At 60.3% G+C, this 23973-nt stretch overlaps 13 protein-coding genes across 14 annotated transcripts in view; 8 read left to right on the top strand and 5 right to left on the bottom strand.

Moving 5' to 3' along the window:
* The first annotated feature begins 3 nt into the window (after positions 1-3).
* SDRG_07004 (hypothetical protein) lies at positions 4-997 on the top strand. Its single transcript, XM_008612821.1, has one exon. It carries the CDS (start codon positions 154-156, stop codon positions 877-879), a length of 726 nt encoding a protein of 241 aa, XP_008611043.1. The 5' UTR covers positions 4-153; the 3' UTR covers positions 880-997.
* A 797-nt stretch (positions 998-1794) lies between these two features.
* Positions 1795-2332, top strand: SDRG_07003 (hypothetical protein). Its single transcript, XM_008612820.1, has one exon. It carries the CDS (start codon positions 1826-1828, stop codon positions 2312-2314), a length of 489 nt encoding a protein of 162 aa, XP_008611042.1. The 5' UTR covers positions 1795-1825; the 3' UTR covers positions 2315-2332.
* A 460-nt stretch (positions 2333-2792) lies between these two features.
* On the top strand, positions 2793-3352 carry SDRG_07002 (hypothetical protein). The gene has a single exon (XM_008612819.1). It carries the CDS (start codon positions 2806-2808, stop codon positions 3265-3267), a length of 462 nt encoding a protein of 153 aa, XP_008611041.1. The 5' UTR covers positions 2793-2805; the 3' UTR covers positions 3268-3352.
* A 186-nt stretch (positions 3353-3538) lies between these two features.
* On the bottom strand, positions 3539-4297 carry SDRG_07001 (hypothetical protein). Its single transcript, XM_008612818.1, has one exon. It carries the CDS (start codon positions 4264-4266, stop codon positions 3685-3687), a length of 582 nt encoding a protein of 193 aa, XP_008611040.1. The 5' UTR covers positions 4267-4297; the 3' UTR covers positions 3539-3684.
* A 550-nt stretch (positions 4298-4847) lies between these two features.
* Positions 4848-7006, top strand: SDRG_07000 (hypothetical protein). The gene is made up of 2 exons (XM_008612817.1): positions 4848-5062; positions 5123-7006. Exon 2 carries the CDS (start codon positions 5467-5469, stop codon positions 6922-6924), a length of 1458 nt encoding a protein of 485 aa, XP_008611039.1. The 5' UTR covers positions 4848-5062; positions 5123-5466; the 3' UTR covers positions 6925-7006.
* A 123-nt stretch (positions 7007-7129) lies between these two features.
* SDRG_06999 (protein transporter Sec61 subunit alpha) lies at positions 7130-8978 on the bottom strand. The gene has a single exon (XM_008612816.1). It carries the CDS (start codon positions 8906-8908, stop codon positions 7484-7486), a length of 1425 nt encoding a protein of 474 aa, XP_008611038.1. The 5' UTR covers positions 8909-8978; the 3' UTR covers positions 7130-7483.
* A 196-nt stretch (positions 8979-9174) lies between these two features.
* On the bottom strand, positions 9175-11822 carry SDRG_06998 (hypothetical protein). The gene is made up of 11 exons (XM_008612815.1): positions 11294-11822; positions 11163-11249; positions 11006-11119; positions 10900-10957; positions 10813-10854; positions 10754-10765; positions 10658-10707; positions 10240-10615; positions 9741-10189; positions 9586-9690; positions 9175-9541 (listed from the first exon to the last, which is right to left on the bottom strand). The coding sequence occupies exons 1-11, from the start codon at positions 11740-11742 to the stop codon at positions 9262-9264; spliced, it is 2022 nt and encodes a 673-aa protein (XP_008611037.1). The 5' UTR covers positions 11743-11822; the 3' UTR covers positions 9175-9261.
* Positions 11823-11932: 110 nt separating this feature from the next.
* SDRG_06997 (hypothetical protein) lies at positions 11933-15014 on the top strand. The gene has a single exon (XM_008612814.1). The coding sequence runs from the start codon at positions 11967-11969 to the stop codon at positions 14988-14990; it is 3024 nt and encodes a 1007-aa protein (XP_008611036.1). The 5' UTR covers positions 11933-11966; the 3' UTR covers positions 14991-15014.
* On the bottom strand, positions 14952-16444 carry SDRG_06996 (hypothetical protein). The gene is made up of 6 exons (XM_008612813.1): positions 16305-16444; positions 16229-16254; positions 16069-16182; positions 15375-16020; positions 15177-15330; positions 14952-15132 (listed from the first exon to the last, which is right to left on the bottom strand). Exons 1-6 carry the CDS (start codon positions 16402-16404, stop codon positions 15033-15035), a joined length of 1140 nt encoding a protein of 379 aa, XP_008611035.1. The 5' UTR covers positions 16405-16444; the 3' UTR covers positions 14952-15032.
* A 284-nt stretch (positions 16445-16728) lies between these two features.
* SDRG_06995 (hypothetical protein) lies at positions 16729-19045 on the bottom strand. Its single transcript, XM_008612812.1, has 8 exons — positions 18962-19045; positions 18315-18902; positions 17986-18271; positions 17568-17939; positions 17352-17513; positions 17159-17302; positions 16982-17111; positions 16729-16932 (listed from the first exon to the last, which is right to left on the bottom strand). Exons 1-8 carry the CDS (start codon positions 18994-18996, stop codon positions 16781-16783), a joined length of 1869 nt encoding a protein of 622 aa, XP_008611034.1. The 5' UTR covers positions 18997-19045; the 3' UTR covers positions 16729-16780.
* A 502-nt stretch (positions 19046-19547) lies between these two features.
* Positions 19548-21021, top strand: SDRG_06994 (hypothetical protein). Its single transcript, XM_008612811.1, has 4 exons — positions 19548-20324; positions 20371-20484; positions 20533-20666; positions 20709-21021. Exons 1-4 carry the CDS (start codon positions 19613-19615, stop codon positions 20856-20858), a joined length of 1110 nt encoding a protein of 369 aa, XP_008611033.1. The 5' UTR covers positions 19548-19612; the 3' UTR covers positions 20859-21021.
* A 132-nt stretch (positions 21022-21153) lies between these two features.
* SDRG_06993 (hypothetical protein) lies at positions 21154-21620 on the top strand. Its single transcript, XM_008612810.1, has one exon. It carries the CDS (start codon positions 21219-21221, stop codon positions 21546-21548), a length of 330 nt encoding a protein of 109 aa, XP_008611032.1. The 5' UTR covers positions 21154-21218; the 3' UTR covers positions 21549-21620.
* A 658-nt stretch (positions 21621-22278) lies between these two features.
* SDRG_06992 overlaps positions 22279-23973 on the top strand; it is a gene marked incomplete at its 3' end in the record, with an annotated part of 3112 nt that continues 1417 nt past the window's right edge. The window contains exons 1-4 of one of the 2 annotated variants that reach the window (XM_008612808.1): positions 22279-22831; positions 22880-23279; positions 23324-23434; positions 23482-23962. In XM_008612808.1, the coding sequence (XP_008611030.1) occupies positions 22398-22831; positions 22880-23279; positions 23324-23434; positions 23482-23962 (1426 nt within the window). In that variant the 5' untranslated portion in view covers positions 22279-22397. The remainder of the gene's footprint in view (positions 22832-22879; positions 23280-23323; positions 23435-23481; positions 23963-23973) is intronic. The other variant, XM_008612809.1, reaches the window with a different exon arrangement.

Below are 23973 nucleotides of genomic sequence, written 5' to 3'. Positions count from 1 at the left end.
CGTCTTCGATATTCTAGCCGGCGTCAAGGGCTTGGTCGAACGCACCCCGGTGGAAGGTTCCGACCTCTTCTTCCTTGTGGTTTCGCCCGACCACCACAGCCTTGGCTCTGGTATTTCACTTTTGCTTTGCTCACAAAGCCGCAACCAACGACGATGCTCCGTGCCATCGGCCTCGCGCTAGCGGCCGCGACCGCCACGTATGCCCGCCACATTGGCATATTCCACGAACACGCCCATCCGACGGCGGGCGGCAACTCTGGTATCTTCCACGTCCCTGCGAGCACGGCCGTCACGACGTATCGCGCCACGTACCTCAAGGCCGTCGCCGACTGCCTCGACCAGACCCAAGACGACATCATTGGTTCCTTTCTCAAGGCTGTGCCCACGACCAACGGTCCGTGGATGCTCGTGACGGACATGAGCGCTGCCGACGTGGCGTCGGACGATTGCCCGAGCGTTCCCAAGGCGTACCACCGCTACGTCAAGCAGCTCAACGCATCGATCGCTGGGTTCATGGAGACGCTGCCGCAAAATGACTACACGACGACGGTCATGGACGCAGTGTCTTGCGACGTTCACTTGCCGAATGTGACGACGACCAAATACGACGATGCGTGGTGGAACCGACCGGCGACGCATCTTGGTGGCCGCATGCGCACGCCGACGAAGGGCTTGATGCGCGGTGCGATGCGCAGCAGTGTGCAAGCGACACCCGCGTCGGCCATGTGCCCGACAGCGGCGTGGACGTTGCAGCGACCCGACGGCAGCTTCCTCAACGTGACGGCGCCGGCCAAGACGGTCACGGTCGCGCTCGATTTGAACGCAACGATGTTTGGCAGCTTCAGCGTCGTCTCGATCGACTCGGCGGCGGACACTTAGCTCGACTGCACTTGTGGTGAGCGCAAGAAGGGATGCGCGTGTGCGAGCTACGAAGGACTAGGGACCCGTCGTTAGTCGTACTAGCAAACACAAGACTGCGTTCGCGTTCACTCCCATATATTTTGTTTGTTGCCTCTCCCAGTGAAGCTCTAGTGTTGAAGCCGGCTGCCGTCGAATGGTCTACAAGGACCAGACCTCTGGATGTGACAGGTCCACTTGTCACGTAATCGGATGACGTGACCAAACGCTGTCACAACCGTCCATGTCAGAGTCGGTGCGTGATCGATCGACCGAGCATGCGTTGTTGCGCTGGAACAGATCTACCGACAAAACAATCGCCAACAGTCTTGCTGTCTTCCTTGGGGTGTGCACCAACACCCCCGCACCACCACGCCGATCCGCATGACCGCCAGCGACGGCTGCGTGGCTATTCGCTTTGCAGCTTGCATCCCAGATGGCGTGGGTGCTGGAAGGCATCTGCGGGAAGCAGCAGCTCATCTAACACCTTCTGCTGCTATGCAGTACATGTGGGATTCGAGAGCAAACCTGCAATCCATGGCTTAGGACGATCTTCCGACGTACTATTGCGTCCTGCCATATCCACATACTGGTAGATGACATTGTTCAAGCCGTAGATGGATGGGAACTTTGCTAACGCGCTTGCTGCTGCTACACAAACCGCCTGTCAAGTGAGTGGCGTACTTGTCGTTGCCGACCGCCGGCTTCGATATCGAAGCGAACAAGACGACGGGCTGCCTTTTCTTTACTCGCTCCAACTTGCGTCTTGGCCCTGAAGCGGGCGCATGTTCGAAAATCGCATTAAAAGACGCCTTCGGTGATATTAAAAGACGTTCTTCAATGCCATAGCCGCCTTAAATGAACGGGATGCTGGGCTCATTCGACAAAGTGGGCACACGGTAAACTGCATTTCGCAATTGGAACTGCAATGGCCAACTCGGGACGCTGGACGGCAACAGAGCTAAAGTACCTGGACCACCTCGTGGGCTGTTACCTCGCGGGCATCCTCGACGACAGCGACGACGAAGCCGAGCGGCTTACGATGCGGCAATACGTGGCACGCCAGCTGCGCTGCGACCCGATGCGCGTCACGAAGCGACTCAAGAAGGGTAAGATGCTGGCCAACGCGCGGCTGCAGGCGAACTTCAACCGCCGCGTCTACCACAAGCTCACAAACTACTCGGCGCTCGACGTCGAGCGGCTCATGGCGCTCAAGGATGCGCGCAACAAGTTCCTCGCCGAGCTTGAAGCCAAAATCGCCAAGAAAGATGGCTGCGACGCGGCGCCACGGGTCACGCGCGGGTACCTCTCGCTCTCCGAGCAGCTCAACGGTGCGCCCGATACGCACGAGCTGCAGCACGAAGCCCACGCGATGCTGCTCTTACGAGGCAGCGCCGAAGCTGTGTGGACTATCTAAGAAACCATTGCTAACGAGTTGATTTATTGGAGTTTTCGGGGCGGTGCGGTCGCAGAGGATCCGCCTGACGCGAGTGTTGGCAACAGATTTGAATCTGATCTGCCAAGATAGCTCGCTGCAACAGGTTCAAGCTGGCGCTGTCCAAGCCAAAGCCGACAAGCGCGATGCAGCGCCAAGCGCAGCGCGTCAGCTATAGATAAGCGTTGGTACTAGAAGCGGTCGTTAAGGGCCGAAGCATCACAAGACCTATGTCGTCTTGTGCGTACCGTGTATACGGATCCTCCCAGCGGTGAAATAAATGATCGCCGCTCGCCATGTGAAGATCGCGCTCGCCCACAAGATACTTTGGCGAAACTCTATCATCAACAAAGTGTTCTGTGTGTAGTGAGGGAATTTCCGCCAAACATTGAAGATGAAGGTGAAATGCAGGGGTATTCCCTGAACACAGGGGTCTTTGTACCTAGTATCCAATGCGGCGCGAGTGTGTAGCTATGTTGGTGCGCCCGCAGGTGCTCGCGCAGAGCATGGGCAGATACTCTGCGAGCTCCGAGTGGATCTGGGCGCATTTACAATTCGGCGCCATGGTGCTCAAGTGCCCCAACAGCGGCCGGTGGACGCCCGCCGAGACCACGTACCTCCACCTGCTCTTCCTCTGCTTCATGACCGGCCTCGTCGACGCTCATGGCCGCTGCCTCCGCGACTTCCTCGCCGACGCGCTCCAGTGCGAACCGCGGCGCGTCTACAAGTTTGTGGCTGCCACGTACCTCAACTTTCCCAGCCGCCTGCGCTGCTCGCCCAAGCCGCGGCACGAGCTCACGGCCAACGACGTCCAATGCCTCGTCGCCCTCGAGGCCGCGCAGCGCGATTTCTACGACGCACTTGAAGTCAAGCTGGACCGACGCGCGGCGCGCGAGCCGGCGCTGGACCTCAACTGGGACCTCTTGGACGTGTAATTGTTGGCATTGAATGTAGATATTGTTGCGCTGTACCGCAATGTGTATTAGTCCCATGAGATTAGGATCTGTACAATAGCTCCGAAAAACGTACCGGTACAGCATGCAGGGGCCTGTAATCCACTTGGGCGGTAGATCGCGCCGCTAGCATTGCCTTGCAGATGTTGTCGGCCAAAGCGATGTGGGAAGCGAGCGATGACAAACCATCTCACATCTATCTGAGAAACCGGTTCTAACCGACTCGATAATCGGTTAGTCCGACACATGGCAAGCCGAGTTGAAGGTGGTTGGATTGAACAAGTGCTTCCAATTCACGAAAACTTCAGGTTTCAAACATAAATCAAGATTTCGCCCAAGGAAAATGCACTGTGAGAGCGACAAGGCGCCTTGTTGGCGTGGCGATGTCGATGCCGAATGCTATCGCAAACGTCGTGCGGGCGTCGGCTGGCAGTGGTAGTACGCGTCATGCACCTTGGCGCAAGTCGACCCCTTCTTGCACGTCGTCTTGCCCGAGTAATTCTCGCCGCCGCATTGAGCCAAGGCGCTGCGCCCGACGGGCTCGCACAGCCAGATGTACGCGGTCTTCTTCGTGCACGCAAAGCCCGGGTCCTTGCAGCAGACACCTAGCGACCAATACTGGCCGTCGCACTGACTGTACTTCTCGGCGCACTGCTCGCTGTCTGCCGTCGTGGCCACCAGCTTGGGCTCGCAGAGCGAGAGCTGTTCGCTGTAGTAGGTGCATGCGAAGCGCTTGTCCTTGCAGCAGATACCAAACGGCCAGTCCTGCCCGTTGCACTGGCTAAAGTTCGCGGCGCATTGCTGCGCACTGGGCTTGGGCTCGCACAATGAGAAGCTGTCGCTCTTCTTGGTGCAGACAAAGCCTGGGTCCTTGCAGCACGCAGCGCGCGGCCAGTTGCACTCGTCGAACTTGTCGGCGCAGATGGCGTCTTGGGCCATCACCGAGGTGAGGAGGAGGAACACGAGCAAGAGCAAGTACATCGTGCAAGGGGCGTGTGCAGGCCGCTCGCAAAAGGCAGTTTGGGCACCAACTTCAACAAGGCAAGCAAATGCGTTTGAAACGGCTATTATATTTTACAGGTTTTAGACCGGGACAAGGCTATATTAAAGCGATATGATATCTATGTATTTTCACAGGTATGCAATTGTACAGTATTCAAATTGCAGGGGGCCACGTCATCGGACGAGATTCCGTCGCAAGCACCTGTTTCCTCAACCACATACAAACTCGTAGTGTGTGGTGGCTTCAAGCCTTGATGCAACCTTTTGGGTTGCTGCAAGTCGGATGCTGATAGTACGAACGAAGAGCGGGAGGATTGCGCTCATGTTTCAGCGCCATTTCCTACCACGGCAGTTCCTCGACAACGCGTTTCCAGCGCTGCTTGTGATGGGCTCATCCTCGGATGTGCCATGTCCTTGGCTAAAAGCGGCACCGACGTCGGCGTCGAGGAGTATTCGTGGTTGACGGTTTGCACGCAGAAATGATATGCAAAAACCATCTGAGAGTATGCGGAAGAAAAGATACCAACCGGTCGTGGAGACAAGGTGAGACCGCAAACAGCTTTGGCTTGACGAAGACGGGCAAGTGGATGTAACCAGGCAGAGACTCGGCGGATCCGCGCGAGATGAGGCTCGCCCTACGTGACATGACGGTCCAGGCTTCTGATAGGAAGCTTTGCGAACGACATGGCCGAAGTGCGCAGCGGTCGTTGCTCCTGCGAACGCCGCACGGTCTTTGCACGTCAAGCGCCGATTGTATCTTGACAACTCGGTCATGGTGCGAAAACTCGAGCCCTTGGTATAGTATCCACCATATATATGTATGACCTGCGCATAGAGTGCTTATCGAGCCGACCCTCCTCGATGGAGCAAGACACGACGTTTATGTAGCAATTGGTTAGGATACTAATGTCGCCAGTGTACGTGGGAGGTGCAAAGCAGCTCGCCGTAAACAGCGCCCGAAACGCATGACAAGCTTGGCGCTCGTTTGTCCGTCCTCTCGGGCGTCTTGCGCTCCATGGCAGCGTGTGCTACGAGCCGAGCGAGCTGCTCGCACAAGCTCGTTTCGCGCTGCGTCCTCTGAAAGGGATCGCAAGAATACCACTGTGTGCGATCTCGCCGGAAGCCAACGACGCCGAGTGTCCTTGCATCCAGTAGTCAATATCCGCTCTCTCGACGACAATGGACCTCTTGCTGGGCCACTACATCCTTCTGGCGCTCGCAGTCTACGCGCTCGTCGCCATCGCCCGCTGGCTGCATCACAAGCGCACCATGGTCTCGGCGCTTTCCCGACTGCCCGGTCCGCCGAGCAGCCTCTTTCTCGGCAACTTGGCCCAGATCGCCGGCCATGTGCACGAGCTCTACGACTGGAAGCTGCGGCAAACGATAGCGTACGGCGCCACGTACTGCTTGCGCGTCGACGTCCTCACGAACGGGTCGATCTTTACGTCGTCGGCCGCGAACCTCGAGCATATTTTAAGCAAGCGACACGCCAACTACATCAAACCACTGCTCATGGAAACCGTCTTGCACGAGCTACTCGGCAGCAGCATCTTCAACATCAACGAGTGTCACCCGAGTTGGCGCTTCCAGCGTAAGCTCATCGCATCGCTCTTTTCGGTGAACGCGCTCAAGGCGTGGACGTCGACCACGTACACCAAGCACCTCGGCCCTCTTCTGCAAACCATCGACGCTGAGAAGAGCGTGGACCTCGCGCCGCTCGTGCTCTCCTGGACGACGCACTGCATCTACGAAATGGCGTTTGGCGCGACGCTGGACGCCGACGACATGCGCGTCATGCACGACCTTGTCCACGAGGCCGCCGAGCTCATCTTCTATCGCTTCACGCACCCGTGGTACCTCTTGTTTCAGTGGTGCATGCCCAGCGAGTTCCGCCTCCACGCCGTCATTGCGCGCATCAACGCGCTCTGCTACAAGACGATCGCACACGCCCGGTCATCGACGATGCACGCTTCGACCACCGTCCTCGCCGAGCTCTTGCGCCGCCAAGCGACCGATGCGAGCATCACGGACGTCATCATTCGCGACATGATGATGGGCATGTTCCTCGCGGGCAGGGAATCCGTCGGCAGCAGCATCCTCTGGGCGCTCTACTGCGTCGCGAAGCACCCACACGTCGAAGCCGCCCTCGTCACGGAGCTTGGGGATATCATTATTTCGTACGAGTCGATTGGCGCGTGCGGGTACTTGGACGCAGTCGTCCGGGAGACGCTGCGGCTCTTCCCGCCCGTGCCCATTGAGCTCAAGTGCGCGGTCGCCGACGACGTGCTTCCGGACGGCACGTTTGTCCCCCAAGGCGCGATGCTAGAGTACTCGGCGTACGTCATGGGCCGCGATCCAAGTCGATGGGTGGACGCCGATCAGTTTCGACCCGAGCGCTGGCTGCACATGGCCACGCGCCCGACCGCGTACGAGCTCCCGACCTTCAACGCGGGCGTGCGCTCGTGCGTCGGCCAGCAAGCGGCGCTGCTGCAGACCAAGCTCGTGGTGGCCACCGTCGTACAGCGCTACCACCTCGACGTGCTTTCGCCCAAGAGCGACGACGAGGGTCCCATGTACGCCTTGGGTCTCGCACTGCTTCCGCGTGGCGGCCTCCACGTCCGCGCCCGAGCGCGCTAAGATATAGCAGTTTGCTACAATATTGTCGTTCGAGTCAACCGCTGCAGACGGCAACTACAATATAACTCATCTGTGTGCGCGTACTTGCCGTCGAGTTGGCATCGACGCAGAGACTCCAGAGTCCCAAGGTCGAGCAACACGAGGCGGACGTGGGCTTGGGACCTAGCCGTAGCTGCCGACTGTCTGGCTATAAGACGCTAAGACGCTAAGAGTACAAAGTGTAAATGCACTTGAGTGATCGTTTAGCGTCATCGACAACTTGTTCTTCTACTGCTCTTCGTTTCCAGGTACCGTCTTCTCGCACACCTAGAGCGGCGCCAACGACGCCACGTCGCTGGCAAACGTGTCGGGCAATCCCTCACGTCGGCGCCGCCCGGTTCATGACCCACCGGGGTCCTATCCAGCTATTCTAAAAGTGGTGGGCCAAGGAGCCGCCTAAGAGCGGCCCTTGTACGGGGAGGTCCTTGACAAGACGTGCAGCGGGCAAAGGCGAAAAGAGCAAAAGAGAGTCGTCGAGGGCGCGGCCACGAGCACGCAGCGCGCACGCACACGGTGGCGCTTACAGGCCAAACATACCGCTGAGCGGAATGTCGGCCTGCTCCTTGGCAAACGTCTCGAAGTACTGGTAGATGATCGTGACGGCGAGCAAGATGCCCGTGCCCGAGCCGATGGCGCCCAGAAAGTCGGCCACCATCGAGAGCGCGCCGATGCACATGCCGCCAAACGCCGCGGCCGTCGGGATGTAGCGGTTGAGCACGTGCACGATCGACGCGTCGCGGTGGCCCTTCATGACCATCTGCTGGTCGCGGAGCTGCTTGGCCACGTCGCGAGCCGACGAGCCCGAGATTTCAATCCACGTCTTGGAGAAGAGCGCGCACGAGCCAAGGATAAAGACCACGTAGATGACGGCGCGGATCGGGTCGTACAGAATCTGGGCCGCGCTCGACGGCGCCGACATGTAGTAAGCCAGACCGCCGACAGGGATCGACTGGCCGCCGCCGCCTTCGACGTCCTGCCACTTGCCGAGAAGACCGACGAGGAAGTTGCCGCCAAACTTCTTGAAGAGGAGCTGCGACACGAAGTACAAGTTGGAGACGAGCGCCGTCTGCAAGATGATGGGCATGTTGGACGTGTAAAAGAGCTTGATCGGGTACGTGCCCTGCTGGCCGCGGTAGCGCTGGTACTTGACCGGGAGGTCGATGCGGAAGCCTTGGAAGTAGATGACGACAATGAAGACGAGGATCGTCGCGAGCAAGTTGGTCACGTTCGGCAAGTTCTGGCGGTAGAAAGCTTCCTTGAGCGCGCGCATCTTGTCCGAGCGCGTGATCAAAAGGTGGAAGAGCGCAATGATCGCGCCCTCAAACTCCGTGCCACGGCCCGTGTTGATTGTCGTGGGGCTAAAGGCCTTCCAGACAATGCTTTCGCAAATGTTGGTGGCAATGAAGAGCGAGATGCCCGAGCCGAGGCCGTAGCCCTTCTGGAGCATTTCGTCCAAGATGATGACGAGGATACCGGCAAAGAAGAGCTGGATGATGATCAAGATCGCGTTGCCGGCGCCAATCTCGCCAATGTCGCCGTACATGCCCGAGGCCACGTACGCAATCGCTTGGCCGACCGTGATGAGGATGCCGAAAAGCTTCTGCGCGCCGCTAAAGAGCGCGCGGTCTTCCTTCAAGCTCTGGTCCACTTCAATCATCTTGGAGCCGGCAAGCATCTGCATGACGAGGCCCGACGTAACGATCGGCGAGATACCGAGTTCCATGAGCGTGCCACGGTTCGAGGCCAAGATGACACGCATCCAGTAGAGCGGGTCGCTCGACTTGGAGGTTTGGATGCCATAGAGCGGGATTTGGCAGCACACGAGGAAGATGAAGAGCGTGATGACCGACCAGAGGACCTTCTCGCGGAACGGGATCTTGCGGTCGGGCTGCGCGACCTCGGGCAGGACGCACATGACCGGGCGGATCAAGTGCAGGAAGCGCATCTTGGTTCGATGGCGGAAATCCGAAAATGGCAAAGTGGAAGCACCGCAACCACCGCAGCCTTCGTTTTTAATGTTGTTAGACTCTGTATTTGTATCTGACATTTGACTTTTGTATTATATTTGACGCTGGTGACGTGGCCCAACGTTTATAGAGAAGGTTTGTATGCCAACGGAAGCGCGACGCCATTGGCTATATTTTTCGAAGCCTTTCGACCAATCCGACGCCTTTCCGTGGATTTCATAGGACCCTTGGATTTAACACAATGGGACCCAGTCCTGCGCCTTGTGCATTTACTAACAATTTGTATGCCGGGTGGATCAGTAATACACCACCTTTTTACGACCCCCCACTGTTACACATTGCGTGGCCGCACGACGAAGCTGTCGACGCGCCCGCGGCTACCTGGCGGAGACACCACCTCGGCGCCGTCGCTGCCAAGTCGCTGGCCATCCGCGTCGGTCTCGAGCGTGAGGCGCAAACCTTCCTGTATGAGTTCCTTGATGTCGTCGTTCGTCTGCTTGGAGTAGAGTGAGAACGGTGGGTACTTGGCCTTCAGTTCACTCAGCGCTCCCAGCGTCGGCCATGCGCCGCTCTGAACAAGCGCTATCGCGTCCTTCGTATGAGCGCCACGCCTACGGAGCCATTTGCTTCGGTGTCATCAAGGTGCATGGCGTACCTGGCCTTGGCATCGGAGGCGCCCTTTGCGATGACCGCAGCGACGTCCCGCATGTGGGCCGCCCGCCGCTTCATGAGGTAGGCGACAAGGAGACGCATCTTGATGCTAATCATGCACCACCGCGTCATGGCCGACTGCCGTGCGCGAGACCGTACCTCTTGGGAATGCGCACGACCTGAACAGTCTGCATGCGTTGAATCTCAATCGGCGTGAGCATACTCTGCATCGCCAACAGTTGCGCCTGCATCGCGCCCAGGTCCGCGAGCGCTTCGGCCTGGTTGCGCCGGTTCGGGCGTCGCCGAGGCGGCGGCGACGTGGGCGGAGCTGCGTCCGCCACGGCCACGGCCGATCGCGCCGCCGCCAGCTGCTTCTCGGTGCGCTGTCGATCGTGGTCGGCGCGATCCCACATTTGGCCGAGCGCATGGAGCCGCGCGCGGGAGCACGCGATGTACGCCTTGCTCGCCCGCTGCGCGTTGATGACGCGCCAGCGCCAGCGAGCCATGAGCACGCGAAAGTTGCCCGACTCGGTGTCGGTTGCGTTGAAATAGTCGATGAAAAAGCGGCGCAGCACGCTCGCGGCCTGGCCGAGCTTCTTGCAGTGGATCTAATACACTGTAACATAGTACACTGTATGCAACAAGATCGTGTTTGTACGCGGAACGTGACACTCCAGAGAATGCGTCGCGTCTTGAGGATGATGTGCAAGAGCGCTTTCGAGTTGGCGACGTGGACGCGCCGCCGCCACACGCGCTGGATCTTGGAGATCGCCGCGAGCTCGCGCAGCTCCAGAAGCTTCTTGGATTTCTCCTGGCGCGTGCGCACGTGCCAGCGCTCCAAGTGCGCCACGGTGCAGAGCACGCGGAGCCACGCCCGGACCTGCTGGGCGCGGGCAGCAAGTCGCTTCTGCTGGTTGACTTGCCGCGTGTGGCGGTCGAGGAGCTCCACGTGATGCTCGTGCTCGCGCTGCAGCTGCAGCTCGTACTTGGTGCGCGTCTTGTGCAGTCGCTGCGCCAGCGTCGGCTTGGTGCACCTATTGCGTCATGAGCCAGCCGGCTTCACGGGCGCAAAGCACCGAGTGTCGCTTGGGTGACCGCCGACGCGCACAATGTTCTCGTGGATCATCTACAGAGGTATCGATCCTCGTCCAACACCACGAGGCGGCGCGTACGTCGACGTGGTTCTACGTATGTACGCCATGAGTCAACGCAGCAGCGACAGTGCACGCACCCGTCCTCGGCGCTTGGACGCCACGTACTCCTTGACTTTGGCCTACAGGACCAGGCTCTTCAACGTCATAAGTTATGACTCATATGCCTGAAAATCTGCCCACGCATCCGGATTTGCGTGGAGCTCAACGAGCAACGTGTGCACTCTGCAGGCCATCTGCCGTGAGCTGAGCAAGAAGAAATGAACAGCGTACTTGGCCTCGAATGGCACCTCCCGCAGCGTGTGGGGGCGGCGCGGCGACACCAGTGGCGGAGGACGTTGCCGCGGGGACCGCTCGGACACTTGGATGTGCGGTAGTAGATGCTGCCTATTGTGCATTGCGCATTGGCTCCAACCCGAGATCCTCGTACGTCGCCTCGCGCAGCACTGCCGGGTCCGTGGGTGTTGACGGCGCATCCGACTCGGCGACGACCCACTCGCCAATTGACTTGATGTTCCTAGACACATTGTAGAAGCGCGCTAGAGGACCGAAGATGCGTACATGGCCCATGAGCACGGCAGCACCGAGAGCCGAATGAACTCAATGATGTACTCGCGCGGCAGCGCCCACGTGGCCAGCGGACTCGACATGTTTGGCAAGAGCTGCGGGTCAATGATGGCTTCCGTGCGCGGGCTGCGTAGCGCTGGAAACGTTGTTGTCGCCGTTGTTTCGGGCTTGGCGGGCGCGGTCTGTGCGCGGCGCGTCGGGATCTCCAAGTCGGCAATGGCGGCGCCCACGAGGCGCTTGGCTGGCGTCGTGCGGACAATTGGATGTGCTATGGTGCGCGGACTTGGCAGCTTGGGTACATGCATCTTGGCCCGTGGCATGTCCAGTGACGGGATCATGCGCCGTCCATTGACATCGTAGCGCACGGACGGCCGGTGCGTGGCACTGCGCCCAGGCGTGTCGAGGTGGTCGATGACGAAGCCCTCGATGAGCTTCTGCTGCATGCTGTAGCCAGGCAGCCCGTTGCTAGGCGACTAAGAATAGCATCTTAGCCCATCGGCGGATCCGGCTTTTTCCGCGTGCGCTGGATGGCGATTGTATCCAGCTTCACGCGGCAATAATATTCTGCCACCCACGTCAGAGCATACAAAGCCCGAGGTAATTTTATTACGACAGTGAACCCGTTGGTGTAGCCTGCTGTAACTCCGAGTCGGTCCACGCGAGGGAGATGGAAGCGGTCAAGCCCGCCCACGGCCCGCCTGACGACGCCGCCGGACGCTGCGCCGAAGACAAGCAGAGCGGCTTCGCGGATGACGCGTCAAGCAATGGCCAAGCGGACAAGGTCGAGACAATCGGGCCCGTCGAGCTCTTCAATCGCCTCCAGCACAGCAGCCACAGCGTCGTCTTCCTCGTGCTGACCAACGCCGACGTGACCTCGGGCGTCTTCTCGACGGTCGGCTTTACCGAGACGAACGACAACTATTGCAACTTTTACCTGCCGCCGTCCGTGTCGGAGCGCCTCGTGGACCCGTCGACGACACTCTCCCATCTGCTCTTGCTCGGTGGCGATGACGTGGCCATGACGTCGCTGCCCTCCAAGATGCAGCTGCTCATCCACGTCGTGGCCGAGCTTCGCGCGAGCGCGGGCCTCGCGCCGCTGATCACGCAGTTCGTCGATCCGTCGTTTGCGTCGTCGTTCCGGCTCGACGCGCCGCCCAGCGTCAACTTGATTGCGACGTCATCGGGCTGGATCTTCCTCGGCAACAGCGCCGACGCCGTGCGCAGCAGCGTCGTCCGCGACCTCAACATCGAAGCGATCGTCAACTGCTCGTCGTCGACGCAGGACAAGCCGTTCGCGCACGTCGAGTACTTCGACCTGTCTGTCTCGCGCGAAGACCCGGAGGCCGGCACGTTCAGTGCCTTTGACGACGCGACAGCGTTTATCGAGGCGGCGTTTGCGACCAAATCGCGCCTCCTAGTCCACTCGACGTACGGCCGGTCGCGCTGCTGCATGCTCGTGGTCTACTTTATCATGAAGACCGAGCGCGCGTCGCTCTATGACGCGTACCACCGTGTCTTGTGCGGTCGGCCTGGCATGATGCCGCGCGATGCGATCCTCGGCATCTTGCTCGCCAAGGAAACGGCGCTCTACGGCAAACGCAGCATCGCCGCCGACGACAAGGCCGCCCTGCGCCAGCTCACGCGTGGCGACGGCCTTCCGCCGCGCGACAAGGCCGCCCACGCCATTGCGCTCGCGAACCTCAACGCCGCGGAGCTCCAAGCGCTCGCGGCCAAGCAAACAGCCGCAAAAGCCTCGTCGTTTGCAACCAACGCGTTTGTGCTCGCGAGCACCACCGACGCGCGGCCCGAGACGCGTCGGCGCGTCGTGCCCGAGACGTCGGTCACGTGCCGATGGCTCTTCAACCGCCTGCAGAGTGGGACCGGCATGCTCCTGCTGGACGCGCGAAGCCGCGGAAGCTTTGAAGAAGACTCGATCCCGACAGCAATCTCGGCGCCGCCGCCGTCGGGCCGCGTGTCGCTGAGTCAGCTCGAGCGGGCGCTTCTTCCGGAGCAAGCGCATCTCTTCTCGGCCAAGAAGCGCAAGCTGCGCGAGGTGGTGATCTACGGCGAGACGGTGCGGCCGAGCACGCCGCACTGGGGCCGCCAGCTCGGAGCGCTCCTCGTCGAGGAAGGGCTGGTCTCGAGCGTTCGATACCTTGACGACGGCTTCACGACGTTCCAGTACCGGTACCCGTTCTACACGACGCAGTTCCTCTTTGCGGGGCAGAACGCCGACGAAGGGCTCTTCCTCGCGCGCACGCAGAGCGGGACGCACAACATCAACTACCCGAACGAGCTCCTCGACGGCTTCCTCTTCCTCGGCAACATGTGGCACGCGCAGTCGTCCTCGGTCGTGCGCAACCTCGGCATCACGCACATTGTCAACGCCAGCCTCGACACGGGCAACGTCTTTGAGGCGGCCGGCGTCGCGTACCACGAGGTCAAGATCAAGGACGACATTTACGCCAACATTGCGGCTCACTTTGAACCCACGTTTGCGTTTCTCGAGGGCGCCAAGCAGACGCAGCACAGCCGCGTGCTCATCCACTGCACGCAGGGCATCTCGCGGTCCGCGACGCTCGCTATCTACTACCTCATGCGCGCGCAGCGCTGGTCGCTTGTGACAGCAGTCAACTATTGCATCGCGAACCGCGGCGTGTGCTTCCCCAACCAAGGCTTCCTCCAAGCGCTCATGGTCGAAGAGCGCAACTTGTACCACGCCAACACGGTCTCGACCCACGAGCTCGATGCGCTTCTTGAAGGGGGCTTGCTCGACAAGCCGGTCCCGAAGCCGATGCTGACGCCCGACCACTCGATGGCCGACGAAGGCTGCCACATGTGCTCGAAAACGTTTTCGTTCTTTGAATGGCGGCACCGGTGCGGCCTCTGCCGACGCGTCGTCTGCGCCAAGTGCTCGAGCAGCCGCCTCCTCTTGCCCGAGTCGAGCGGCGACGTCGGCCGCGTCTGCGACCACTGCCTCGTGCACCTCTGGGCGATCCACCTCCCGCTGCCCTTCCGCCTCAACGTGCGCATGATGTTTGTCGACCGGTACGGCCCCCGCGCCCGCAAATCGCTCTCGCTCAAGAGCCCGTGTCTCCAACACCAAGTGCTCAACATCACGTACGTCCCCGGCACCGAGACGCACGTGCTGCTCAACATTCTGCGCAAGCGCTTCCAAGTGCGCGCGTACGAGCTTCTCGATGTGACGGGCGACGGCGTCGACGTGGGTGCCGACTGGAGTCTCCACGCCGCCGCGTACTTGGACTTGCCCGACAATGCCGTCCTCTTTGCGTCCATTGGCGAGTCGGGCTCGATCCGCCAGCCGCGCCGTCGCCAGCCGTCGTGCGCCGAGCTCGCTGCGACCTCGACTCGGCGGTCGCGGTCGTTCTCCGAAGCGCCGTCGTACCGCACCAACGCCCGCTTGCAGCACCATTCGATGACGTCGACGCAGCAGCTTTCGCTCTCGGACCAGTCGCTGCCGACACCCAACGTCGCGCTCGACGAAACACGCTTCCAAGCGCTGTGGAGCGCTGCGTTCCCGACGCACCCCGATGTTCCGGTCGAAGCGCTCGTCGAACTCGACCCCGAGCTTCTCTCGCAAGTGTTATTGGCCCTCTCTGCCCCCAACGCAGACGTCGTACCCCTCTCGTCGTCGGCGCAGGCCTTTCTGCGGCGATACGGTGCCACGTAATCGAATCTTATTGAGGTAGTGAGAGTTGACATCTTCTCTGTGCTACGAGGCCGCGGCCGTGCGGCGGCATTGATGCACGATCAGCGTCAGCTGCACCTTGGGAATGAGCGACGCCTGGGATCGTCGGGCGGCCCGCTTCAATCTAGAACCGTATCAATCTTTCAACCGCCACAGAACACCACAGACCGCGTCGCCGACGTCGTGTCGGAGCTGTGGAGGAGACTCGTGATCGCGAGCGCCGCGCCGGCCGTGAGACACGCCTTGTGCGACCAGTGGAAGCCCTGGACGCCGTACATGAAATGCACAAGGATCGCTAGCAACAGAAAGCCGAGGCTCGCGCCTACCCTCATAACTTGGTCCCTTTCACATGTCGTCGTAGCGTACCGTCCGAGGCCTTGCGGAGTAGCGTGTGCCAAGGCGAGGGCGCCAAGAGCGCTGCGTCCGAGGACGCACGCGTGATTGGCGGCGTGTGCTTGACGACCTGGCACGAGACCGACACTTCGACCTCGCAGGGAACTGACGCGCCGAGAAACTCGACCCAGCACGTTTCGTTGGCGTCCCAACTGCCGAGCAGCGCCTGCGTCCCGATGCGCGCGACGCCGCCGTCGTCGAGCATGAGGAGGCACGCGCCGCCCTGCTTGACGACGCCGAGCTCGATGCGCTGGCCGAACGCCACGTTCTTGGCGACGACAAACTCTTCGCGCTCCGTGTAGTCGTCGACCATGCCGACGAGCGCAATCGCGTGGTCAAAGCGGTGGACGGTCGAGGGCGTCGACTCGGGCGGGACGGGCGTCGGCGCCGGCGTCGGTACCTTGGCCGTGCCCGAGTACATGAGCTTGGGCGTCGGCTGGAGGAGCACCTCGCGCTGCTCGTTGATGGCTGCGACCCACGTGTCGACGGCCGCGGCTTCGCTCCGCGACGTGCGCATGAGCAGCACGCGGTGCGACTGCAGCGTAATCTCGAGGTAGACAAACTCTTTGGCAACTTCGACCGCGGCCGATGGCACCTCGGACTCGGCCGCCACGCGCACCTACGCAGCATCCTCCTAAGCAAGAAGCCAGCGGTAGGGCGGCGGTACCTTGGCGATCGATTTGAGGTGGACGCGCTCGCGCTCTTCGCCGAGAATCTCAAGCTTGGACGTGAGGCGAAAGTACACAAGCCATTGCGACGTCAGAAGGAAGAGGCGCGTCGCCTACATCGCGTGCATGAGCCTTACAGGCAGCGCGTCGTCGTCGTACCCAGCCGCCACGGACCGCGCCGTCGCCTACGCATCTATGCACATGAGGTATGTAATGGACGAGGCCAAGGACGTACGCCGCTTGTCGAGCGTGCCAAAGAAGAGGATGTCATGGTGGGGCTGCGGGGTATGCAGGAAGGAGGCTCCGGCCGACAGCGGCGACGACTCGGCGACCATCCTGCAACGGCGACAGAAATCTCGGGATGACGGGGCCGCCGGATACGCTCCGGAAGCTTCGCCGCATGTCGCACCGATCCGATCGCAATGTTGACGGAAGGAGACCAAGCCACCGAGCCGACTCGCTGCACGGTCACCGACCGACTGCCCATGCAAAGGTGACCTTGAGGACATTGTATCTGCCCATGTCCCACGCACCGCCCTGCAACAACGCGCATCGAGAGACAGGCCATCGTCCGAATGGTCGCTCCGCGTGAGCTTACTGCTCGTCCCTCAAGCGGTATGCGCATGCGACGCAGCCTCGGCTCGGATAAACCTGCAGAGTGTGGTCGCTCGCAACAATACGAGATGATAGAGTAGTGAGTTGATCTAGTAATTACGTGGACTTCTTGGCCTTCTTGGCCTTCTTGGCCTTGGGCTGCGTCGCTTCCTTCTTGTCGGCCTTGTCCTTCTTGTGCTTCTTGTGCATCTTGGTGGACGTCTCGTCGACGAGGTCCGAGAAGAGCTCCTTGACCTTGCGCTTGCGCTCTAGTTGAGCGTGCTCAGCATCGTTAGCGTATATTTCGCGGAATTGTACCGTAAGTCGACCGCCACTTTTCCTCGTTCGTCTTGAACTCGTGCACGTTGCAGTTGGTGAGGACCATGGACGCGAAATGGTTGCCAACGAGCTTGGCGTCCATGAACGAGAGCTCTTCCGCGATCATCGTCTGCGCAAGAGTATCAGTGTATCAACTGGAGGGAGCCAATGGTGTACCTTGTACTCGAGCGACATGGTGTTGAAGCACTTGATGACCGAGAAGGCGCCGTTGCGGTCCATCGCAAGAGTGCCAAACTGGCCCTTGAACTTGGTGAAGAGCTCGATCTTAGCTTCGTCGTTCTCGCTGTTCCAGATGGGCTCCTGAAAAAATCATTTCTGAGAGCCGAGTGCTATCAACACGACAACATACCACGAGGCAGCGGCTGCCGACAGAGTCCTTGGAGAGCGCAACGAGCTGGAGCCCGTTCAGGCCGAGGATGCTCTTGACGAGCGGCGCCGTGATGCTCGCGGGAAACTGCAGAAGCGTCTCGACGATGCGCGCGCCGGCCACGTTGAGCGAGAGCTTGGCGTTCTACGGTAGAATTATGTAAGTCTCTTTTCATCGCATTTTCAAGGGCAATAATACCTGCGAGTTGGAGAGTTCGAGTGCGATGAGCGCCGGCACCACGTCCTTCTGCACCGCGGCGGGCTTCTTGCTCTCCTGCTTGGCGACCGCGGCCGTGAGCGAGTTGAAGAAGCGCTCAAAGTGGAGCTTGAAGCGCACGCAGCACTCGGCGAGGCGCCAGATGACGCCCGGGCGGTGCATCGAGAGCAGCGTCCAGAGCGCGTCCTTCATTTCATCAAGGACCAGGTCGGCGTACTCTGCATTTGGCACGTGCGAGATAAAGTTCTGCACCACGTAGTTGGAGATCGCGTGCTCGGAAAATTCCAAGAGGCGGCTCTGCATGCAGCGATCAAACACGCTCGTCCAGAGCCCTTCGGACGCCGTTTGGCACAGCTACAGTATCAATGTATCGAGTGACATTCGAAGCAACACCAAGTACCGCTTCGAGAAAGTGACTTGCGACCGTGTCGCCGGCGTAGTCGTAGAACCGCTTCTTCGACGACTCTTCGTCGTCCCAGTTGAGAAGGCGGAAGACGAGGTCCTGCCGCAGCGCATCGGGGCAGACGCGGACCGCGATCGAGAGGAACGGACCCGCGTGGTGGTCGAACATGAGCTCCGCGAGCTTGTCGTCGGGCGCGTCCATCATGACCTCGACAATGTCGGTGAGAGTCGACGTAAAGGTCTCCGGCACCGTGTACTGGACCGCGTTGAGCTTCTCGTCGTCGCTACAGACGCGTGAGCTTCGAGTTCGCGTAAATATCGCCATACCTTTTCTTCGGGAGGTTTTCAAACTTGACGGCGCCGTGCTTGCCCTTCTTGCCGCGCTTCTCAGCGACAGGCGCGCGGCCCGCGAGCGCGCAGAGGACGCCACGCAGCACATGCGACGCGCTGACGTCGTTGACGAGCGTGATCCACTCCTCCTTGACCTCGGTGCACATGGCCACGATGAGCGCCGCCATCGTTGGCACGTTCTTGGAGCGTTCGTCGTCGTCCTCGGTGGTCTCGAGCGATCCGTCGACTTCGGCCTGCACGATGGCGCCGACCTTGGACAGAATGCGCTGGAGCACGTGCGACGAGTACCGGTTCGTCCAGAGATGGCTGTAGTAGCCCTCCATCTTGTGCACGAAGAAGCTCAGCTGGCGCGGCGACATGTGCTCCACGAGCACTTCAACGATCTCGCACGCGTGGCGGTCCGAGGCCGCGCTTGCGATACGCGGCGCCAGCTCTTCGAGGACGTTCCAGAGCAGAATCGACTTGGTATCGTCGCCGTCGTCACCGAGGCTCTCGAGCAGCGACGTCTTGACCTCGAGGAGGTACGCGGTCGTGTCCGGCTCCAGGCGGCGCGGGCGCACGCGTCTACGCAGGTCGCCATGAGCACCACATATGACAAGGTATCATGCTGCACGTAGCCGTACTCGGGGCGCTCATGGCTGTGGGTCTCGTCCGCCATCCTCTAGGTTGCTCGCACCGATTGGGTTGCTCAAATGAGCACCTTAGCGGCCAATTGATTGGAGGCCTTGGCCGGCCACCGGGTTTGCTCCGGAAGACGACAACTGGGTAACACTATTCATTTAGATTCCTTAATAGTGTGATTTAGTGTCTATGATGCTCCAGGATTTGAAATCCTTCAGCTTATGGTAGCCGCCTGGACTCGCTTCGTCCCCTCGCCCATGTGCCTTGTCGTCTTGAGCGGGATCATGAGACTACCGGTGCACCGCCAACGCGCGCAAGAGTACAAATGAATGGAAGTACGGTCAGTCTCCGGGTTTGTCACCGGCCACGTTATGCACAGTACTTTTTAAATACGATTATAGTGTAAATGCAAACTCGAAAACTCGTGTTCATGGCTGCAGGGAGCGCCCGCGGACGTGTCAAAACACAGTGTTTATGGAGGAGATAAAGCATCAAAGGAAGCTGGACGATGCTTCGAGCATGGCTCTCGGCACTTGGTCCCAGCTAAGATCCAATTGTACTCTATTCTAGCATATTGCTCCGTAAATAGTGTACGTTAGAGCCGGAGTTTGCGCTGGACCAAAGTTGAATTGTGGCGAAGATCACGGCCGAGGATGGAACGATCTCGCCGTGGTGGACAGCGTGGCCGCAAGCCCAAGACAAGCAGTAGCTCCAAGGACGTTGACGGCGACAGTGGCAGCCACGGCAACGGGCTGCGCTCGCCGCCACCTCGATCGCGCTCGCTGCAGCAGCAAGAGAAGGACCACGACAGCACCAACGTCGACGACTCCATGTCGGAAGACGACGCGGACGACAAGGAGGCCACCGCGCAGGGCCTCTTGCAAGCGCTCACAGGATACATCGAAGAAGCCGAGGCCGACATCCTCGACGAGAAGAAGCACGGAAGCAAGAGCAAGGCGCGTCTCGACGACGCGGACGACGACGACGGCGAGAACGACGGCCACGAAGAGACCGCCGCCGAGTTCAAGGAGCACATGCTTGAGCTCAAGAAGAAAGTTCAGATGATCGAAGATGGTACGTTCGCCGAGTACTGCCGGCGGTGCGTCGAATTCAAGGAGGACCGGAGCCGCGCGCTCCAGACAGCGCGACAGCATCGCGAGCTCCAGCTCAAGAACGTCCAGGACCTACTTCTCTTTGACTATCAAAAGGCTGAGGACCTCTACGCAACCGGGAAAGACTGCATCAAGTACGACATGATGAGCCACGTCCATGCCATGCTCGCCGATGTCGCGGCGCAGCTCACACAGCTGGACGCCGACCATACTGCTGACGAGCCGGTGGCCAAGAAGCCCAAGCTCGCCGACGGTACTCTCCCGCTCTGCCTTGCTCGGAATATCCCGAGGTGCTGTAGGCTTGTTGCAACCGTCCGAGTGTTGCCTCGCGCTGCCCGAGGTCCAGAGCGACGTTGCCGCCATTTGCGGGAGCTGGAAGACGACGCCGGTCCTCAACGACACGCTGGCGCCAGGTATACCCTTCTGCTATAAGATGCGACTTGATCTTACTGTGCACTTAGTGCCAACGTCGTGCACTCGGGGAGTGCTCAGTTGCGGCGACTTCCTCTTTGACGAGGGTGACGAGGTCGTCCTCTCGTCCAACCTCATGCAGCGCGAGTACGTCGGCACGATCCAGTCCTTCACGGACGACGCTGTACGTCCCTTCTTGCTAATTAGTTATTCGTAACGCGCGTAGCTCTACGTTGTCCTCAACACGGGCGAGAAGGCGCGCATCCTCTTCCAGATGCTCCAAGAGAAGCGCTGTGCGATCATGCCCTTTCAGCGAGGCAACTCGGGCGTCAAGAGCCTCCAGTCGTCGGGCTGGGTGCGCTGCGAACCCTTTTAACGCATACGCAATAGTGTCTTTGGTGCCCTCGCTGTCGTTCTCTGTCCCAGTGGCGCCGAGTTTAACGTCTTTGGATGGATTTAACCGATGAAGCGGACAGTACTACCGGTAGGTACTGGGATGGCAGTGCTGATTGGAAAGAGCGGAATGAACTGCTGCCTCCGTACCGACCGTGTAAAGCGTCGGCGGGATGGCTTGAGCAGCATGTGTCTACTGCTAGTACGGAGCACCCGACGGGTTTTACTCGTGTTTAACGTGTTTACCCCTTTTTGGCACTGGGCGGTGGAAAGCCGGAGTTTTTCCGGACCGGCGGTCGTCGACTGGTGGCAGCGTCTTACTCTAGAATCCTCGCAGGTCGAAATGGCTCTCCAGCGCCTTGTCACGAGCGTCCGTCGCCTCATGCAGACTCCGACGTGGAGCATGTTCCCGCAGGTCCAGATGGAGCTGGCTGCGCATGGCGCCTGCGACCACGACCACGACCACGAGGCCGATGAGCTCAACGACGCGCTCTGGCACGCGTGCCCCAAGTCCAAGGTGACGCCGTCGCGCAAGAAGATCCGCAACAACGATCCGTCCAAGCGCCTCAAGAACATCGTGCACCTCCAGTCGTGCGAGCACTGCGGCACGAAGAAGCTTCGCCACAGACTATGCATGGACTGCTTCAAGAAGGGCACGTACTTTACGAGCTAAGCAGGCATGGAGCAGTAGATAGATGAAGACGAGGTCGACGGAATGCAATACAGTGACTCCTTCTGACCCATATGCGATCGATCGCTTCCACGCTCGCAGTTGCCAGCAGCGACCCGATTCCTGCAAGGCGGTTGCCATCAGCGACCCAATTCCAGCTCGACGAGGCCGTGGTCGGCGGCAGGAGCACCGCCAAGAAGCAATGGGAGTAGCGCAGACGCGATGCCACGGTCCAGCAGCATGCTACAGCCAGCGCGAACGAGGTTGCGGCCCCTGAGGACCATGCGAACGTTGAACCACGTGCTTGACGCTCAGGCCAGCACCAGTGCCCAAGCTACTGCAAGCTTTCGCACTTCTGCGAAATCGCAGAGTCGCTGTGCGCACTCATGCTGCGCGACATCCGTTGCCATCACAAAGGTCTGCTCTCGACCTTGGTTGACAGTTGAGACCGAGACTGGACGTGTGACTGCTCCCAGAACGCAGCGGCAACTGCCAAGATGCCAGAGAAGAGGCACGATTGTGGTTTCACCACTCCGCTCAGCCGCCGAGAGCAAAGGTGGCGACGGGCGAGAGGCGATGACATGGCGACAACAGAGCTCGTGGCGACGACCAATGGCCAACCGCACATGTGACGAGGAGGCGAAGCCCACTCAAGTCCTCGACATAGGGTTGAACGCATTCTCTTGGCAGGTAGCGTGGACAGGGTACGCGTTGGACGTAAGTCGTTCCCATTCACATGGCTCGAACAGTCCATCGTCGCCTGACGGGTACCCGAAGATAGATAGATAGATAGATAGATAGATAGATAGATAGATAGATAGATAGATAGATAAATCAACCGTCAAACTTTACATGGACGCCTTGGACGCGTACGAAGCCAAAGTCCGGCGGCGGCACGAGCGCCGATCCAGAGCCCTCGCGCGCGCCGGCAAGAAGCGACAAGAGCAGCGGCGACGCGACGCCTCGGAAGAACGACGTGCAGAAGCCTGCGCGAACGAGGCCATGGCCTTCGAGGACGCGGCGTCGGTCGCCTGGAACTGCGCGCTTGAAGCGCAAGCCAAGCAACGCGCTCATGACGCGGCGATCGCAAGCTTTCGCGAGGCCACACGCTTGCGGAAACGTCTGCAGACGTATCACCTCGACGTGCACACGGGGAGCGCCGACTCGACGGCGAGTCGCATCGACGAGTTGCAGCGGCGCGTCACCGCCCATGATGCGCGACTGGCATCGGCTGCTGTCGCCCAAGCGCGTCTGGCTACGGTCGCGCAGCACCACGCAGCCAAGAGGTACCGTTCTCTCGATCGTAGTGGACTCTTCTCTAAGATCTGATGGAGAACCGAGATTGCACTTGCGTCGAGCGGCGTATGGACCCAGAAGATGGCGGCGGCCCTGCGCGAGGCCAACTGCGACGCCTTCGAGCATCTCATCGCGCACGGCGCCGATCCGGACTCGGAAGCGCACGGCGTGACGCCGCTCATCTGCGCAATCGCGACCAACCACTTGGCCGTGGCGCGGGCCGTGCTTGCGCTCGGCGCCGACCCCGGCTTTGAGACGAGCGACGGCAAGACGGCGCTGCTCGTAGCCATTGTCGCCGACGACCTCCACGCGCTAGCGCTCTTGCCGCCCACATGCTTTGCTCACGCGACGAAATTCGGAGCCACTGGCATGCTCGTGGCCTGCGAGAAGGGGCGCGTCGCCGTCGTCGAGCGTCTCCTAGCGCTGTCGCCCGACCTGGTAGAGCTCCACTGCAGAGAAGAGACTCTCAATCTTCAGCGCAGGTGAATGCACCCAACGCGCTTGGCCTGACGCCGCTCATGGTCGCAGCCAAGCACAACTTTTTGTCCCTAATACGCGTGCTTTTAACCTGTGGCGCGACGCCGACGCTCCAAGTACGCATCAATTGGGTGTCACTGGAGCTCCAGATACATACGCGTAGGCACGTAATGGTGATACGGCGGCTACGTTGGCCCACGCCGCGGGGTTCCTTGGCGCTGCGGCCCTGTGTAGCAGTAGCTGTGCACTGGACGCCAAGCGCGAGGCCAAAGACATGGCGGCGACAGAGCTCGGGCTTGCACGCGCCTTGGACGCGGCGCCCATTCCCTCCATCTTTGCGTATCTGCGAGCGCATACGACGGCCAGTCCGCGCTACGAGTCACCCGTCGGCGACATGCTTTTGCACGTGTGCTGCGCGCGGGGGACGAGCAACGACGTCCGAGCTGCCCTTTCGCTCTGTCCGTGGTTTCTGCCCAACCGGTTTGGCCTCACCGGCGCCATGATTGCGGCTCAGAATGGCCGTCTGGACGCTCTCCACGAGCTCGTCGCGGCTGGCGCCGACTTGAACCAGCCCGATTTCCTTGGCCGCGACTGCTTTTACCATCTCCACGCGCATGGCCACGATCAACTCGCTGCCAATTTGGGTTCACAGAAA

This window comes from Saprolegnia diclina (genome assembly GCF_000281045.1).
Source record: "Saprolegnia diclina VS20 unplaced genomic scaffold supercont1.19, whole genome shotgun sequence".
Taxonomy (NCBI): Eukaryota; Oomycota; class Saprolegniomycetes; order Saprolegniales; family Saprolegniaceae; genus Saprolegnia; species Saprolegnia diclina.
The sequence above is the reverse complement of the archived record's forward strand: the minus strand, read 5'-3'. Positions and strand labels throughout refer to the sequence as shown.

Coding starts and splice junctions, on each gene's coding strand:
- SDRG_06996 (XM_008612813.1), bottom strand. CDS start 16,404: ATGGTCGCCGAGTCGTCGCCGCTGTCGGCCGGAGCCTCCTTCCTGCAT. Junction 16,255..16,304: donor TGGCACGCTCGACAAGCGGC/GTACGTCCTTGG, acceptor ATAGATGCGTAG/GCGACGGCGCGGTCCGTGGC. Junction 15,133..15,176: donor GACACGACGTCGGCGACGCG/GTCTGTGGTGTT, acceptor ATACGGTTCTAG/ATTGAAGCGGGCCGCCCGAC.
- SDRG_07002 (XM_008612819.1), top strand. CDS start 2,806: ATGTTGGTGCGCCCGCAGGTGCTCGCGCAGAGCATGGGCAGATACTCT.
- SDRG_07000 (XM_008612817.1), top strand. CDS start 5,467: ATGGACCTCTTGCTGGGCCACTACATCCTTCTGGCGCTCGCAGTCTAC.
- SDRG_06995 (XM_008612812.1), bottom strand. CDS start 18,996: ATGGCGGACGAGACCCACAGCCATGAGCGCCCCGA. Junction 18,272..18,314: donor GAAAACCTCCCGAAGAAAAG/GTATGGCGATAT, acceptor ACGCGTCTGTAG/CGACGACGAGAAGCTCAACG. Junction 16,933..16,981: donor AAAGTGGCGGTCGACTTACG/GTACAATTCCGC, acceptor ACGCTCAACTAG/AGCGCAAGCGCAAGGTCAAG.
- SDRG_07003 (XM_008612820.1), top strand. CDS start 1,826: ATGGCCAACTCGGGACGCTGGACGGCAACAGAGCTAAAGTACCTGGAC.
- SDRG_06997 (XM_008612814.1), top strand. CDS start 11,967: ATGGAAGCGGTCAAGCCCGCCCACGGCCCGCCTGACGACGCCGCCGGA.
- SDRG_06994 (XM_008612811.1), top strand. CDS start 19,613: ATGGAACGATCTCGCCGTGGTGGACAGCGTGGCCGCAAGCCCAAGACA. Junction 20,485..20,532: donor CAACGACACGCTGGCGCCAG/GTATACCCTTCT, acceptor CTGTGCACTTAG/TGCCAACGTCGTGCACTCGG. Junction 20,667..20,708: donor AGTCCTTCACGGACGACGCT/GTACGTCCCTTC, acceptor TAACGCGCGTAG/CTCTACGTTGTCCTCAACAC.
- SDRG_07001 (XM_008612818.1), bottom strand. CDS start 4,266: ATGTACTTGCTCTTGCTCGTGTTCCTCCTCCTCACCTCGGTGATGGCC.
- SDRG_06993 (XM_008612810.1), top strand. CDS start 21,219: ATGGCTCTCCAGCGCCTTGTCACGAGCGTCCGTCGCCTCATGCAGACT.
- SDRG_06998 (XM_008612815.1), bottom strand. CDS start 11,742: ATGCAGCAGAAGCTCATCGAGGGCTTCGTCATCGACCACCTCGACACG. Junction 10,855..10,899: donor ATGCGTGGGCAGATTTTCAG/GCATATGAGTCA, acceptor CTGGTCCTGTAG/GCCAAAGTCAAGGAGTACGT. Junction 10,616..10,657: donor GGTCACCCAAGCGACACTCG/GTGCTTTGCGCC, acceptor ATGACGCAATAG/GTGCACCAAGCCGACGCTGG.
- SDRG_06999 (XM_008612816.1), bottom strand. CDS start 8,908: ATGCGCTTCCTGCACTTGATCCGCCCGGTCATGTGCGTCCTGCCCGAG.
- SDRG_07004 (XM_008612821.1), top strand. CDS start 154: ATGCTCCGTGCCATCGGCCTCGCGCTAGCGGCCGCGACCGCCACGTAT.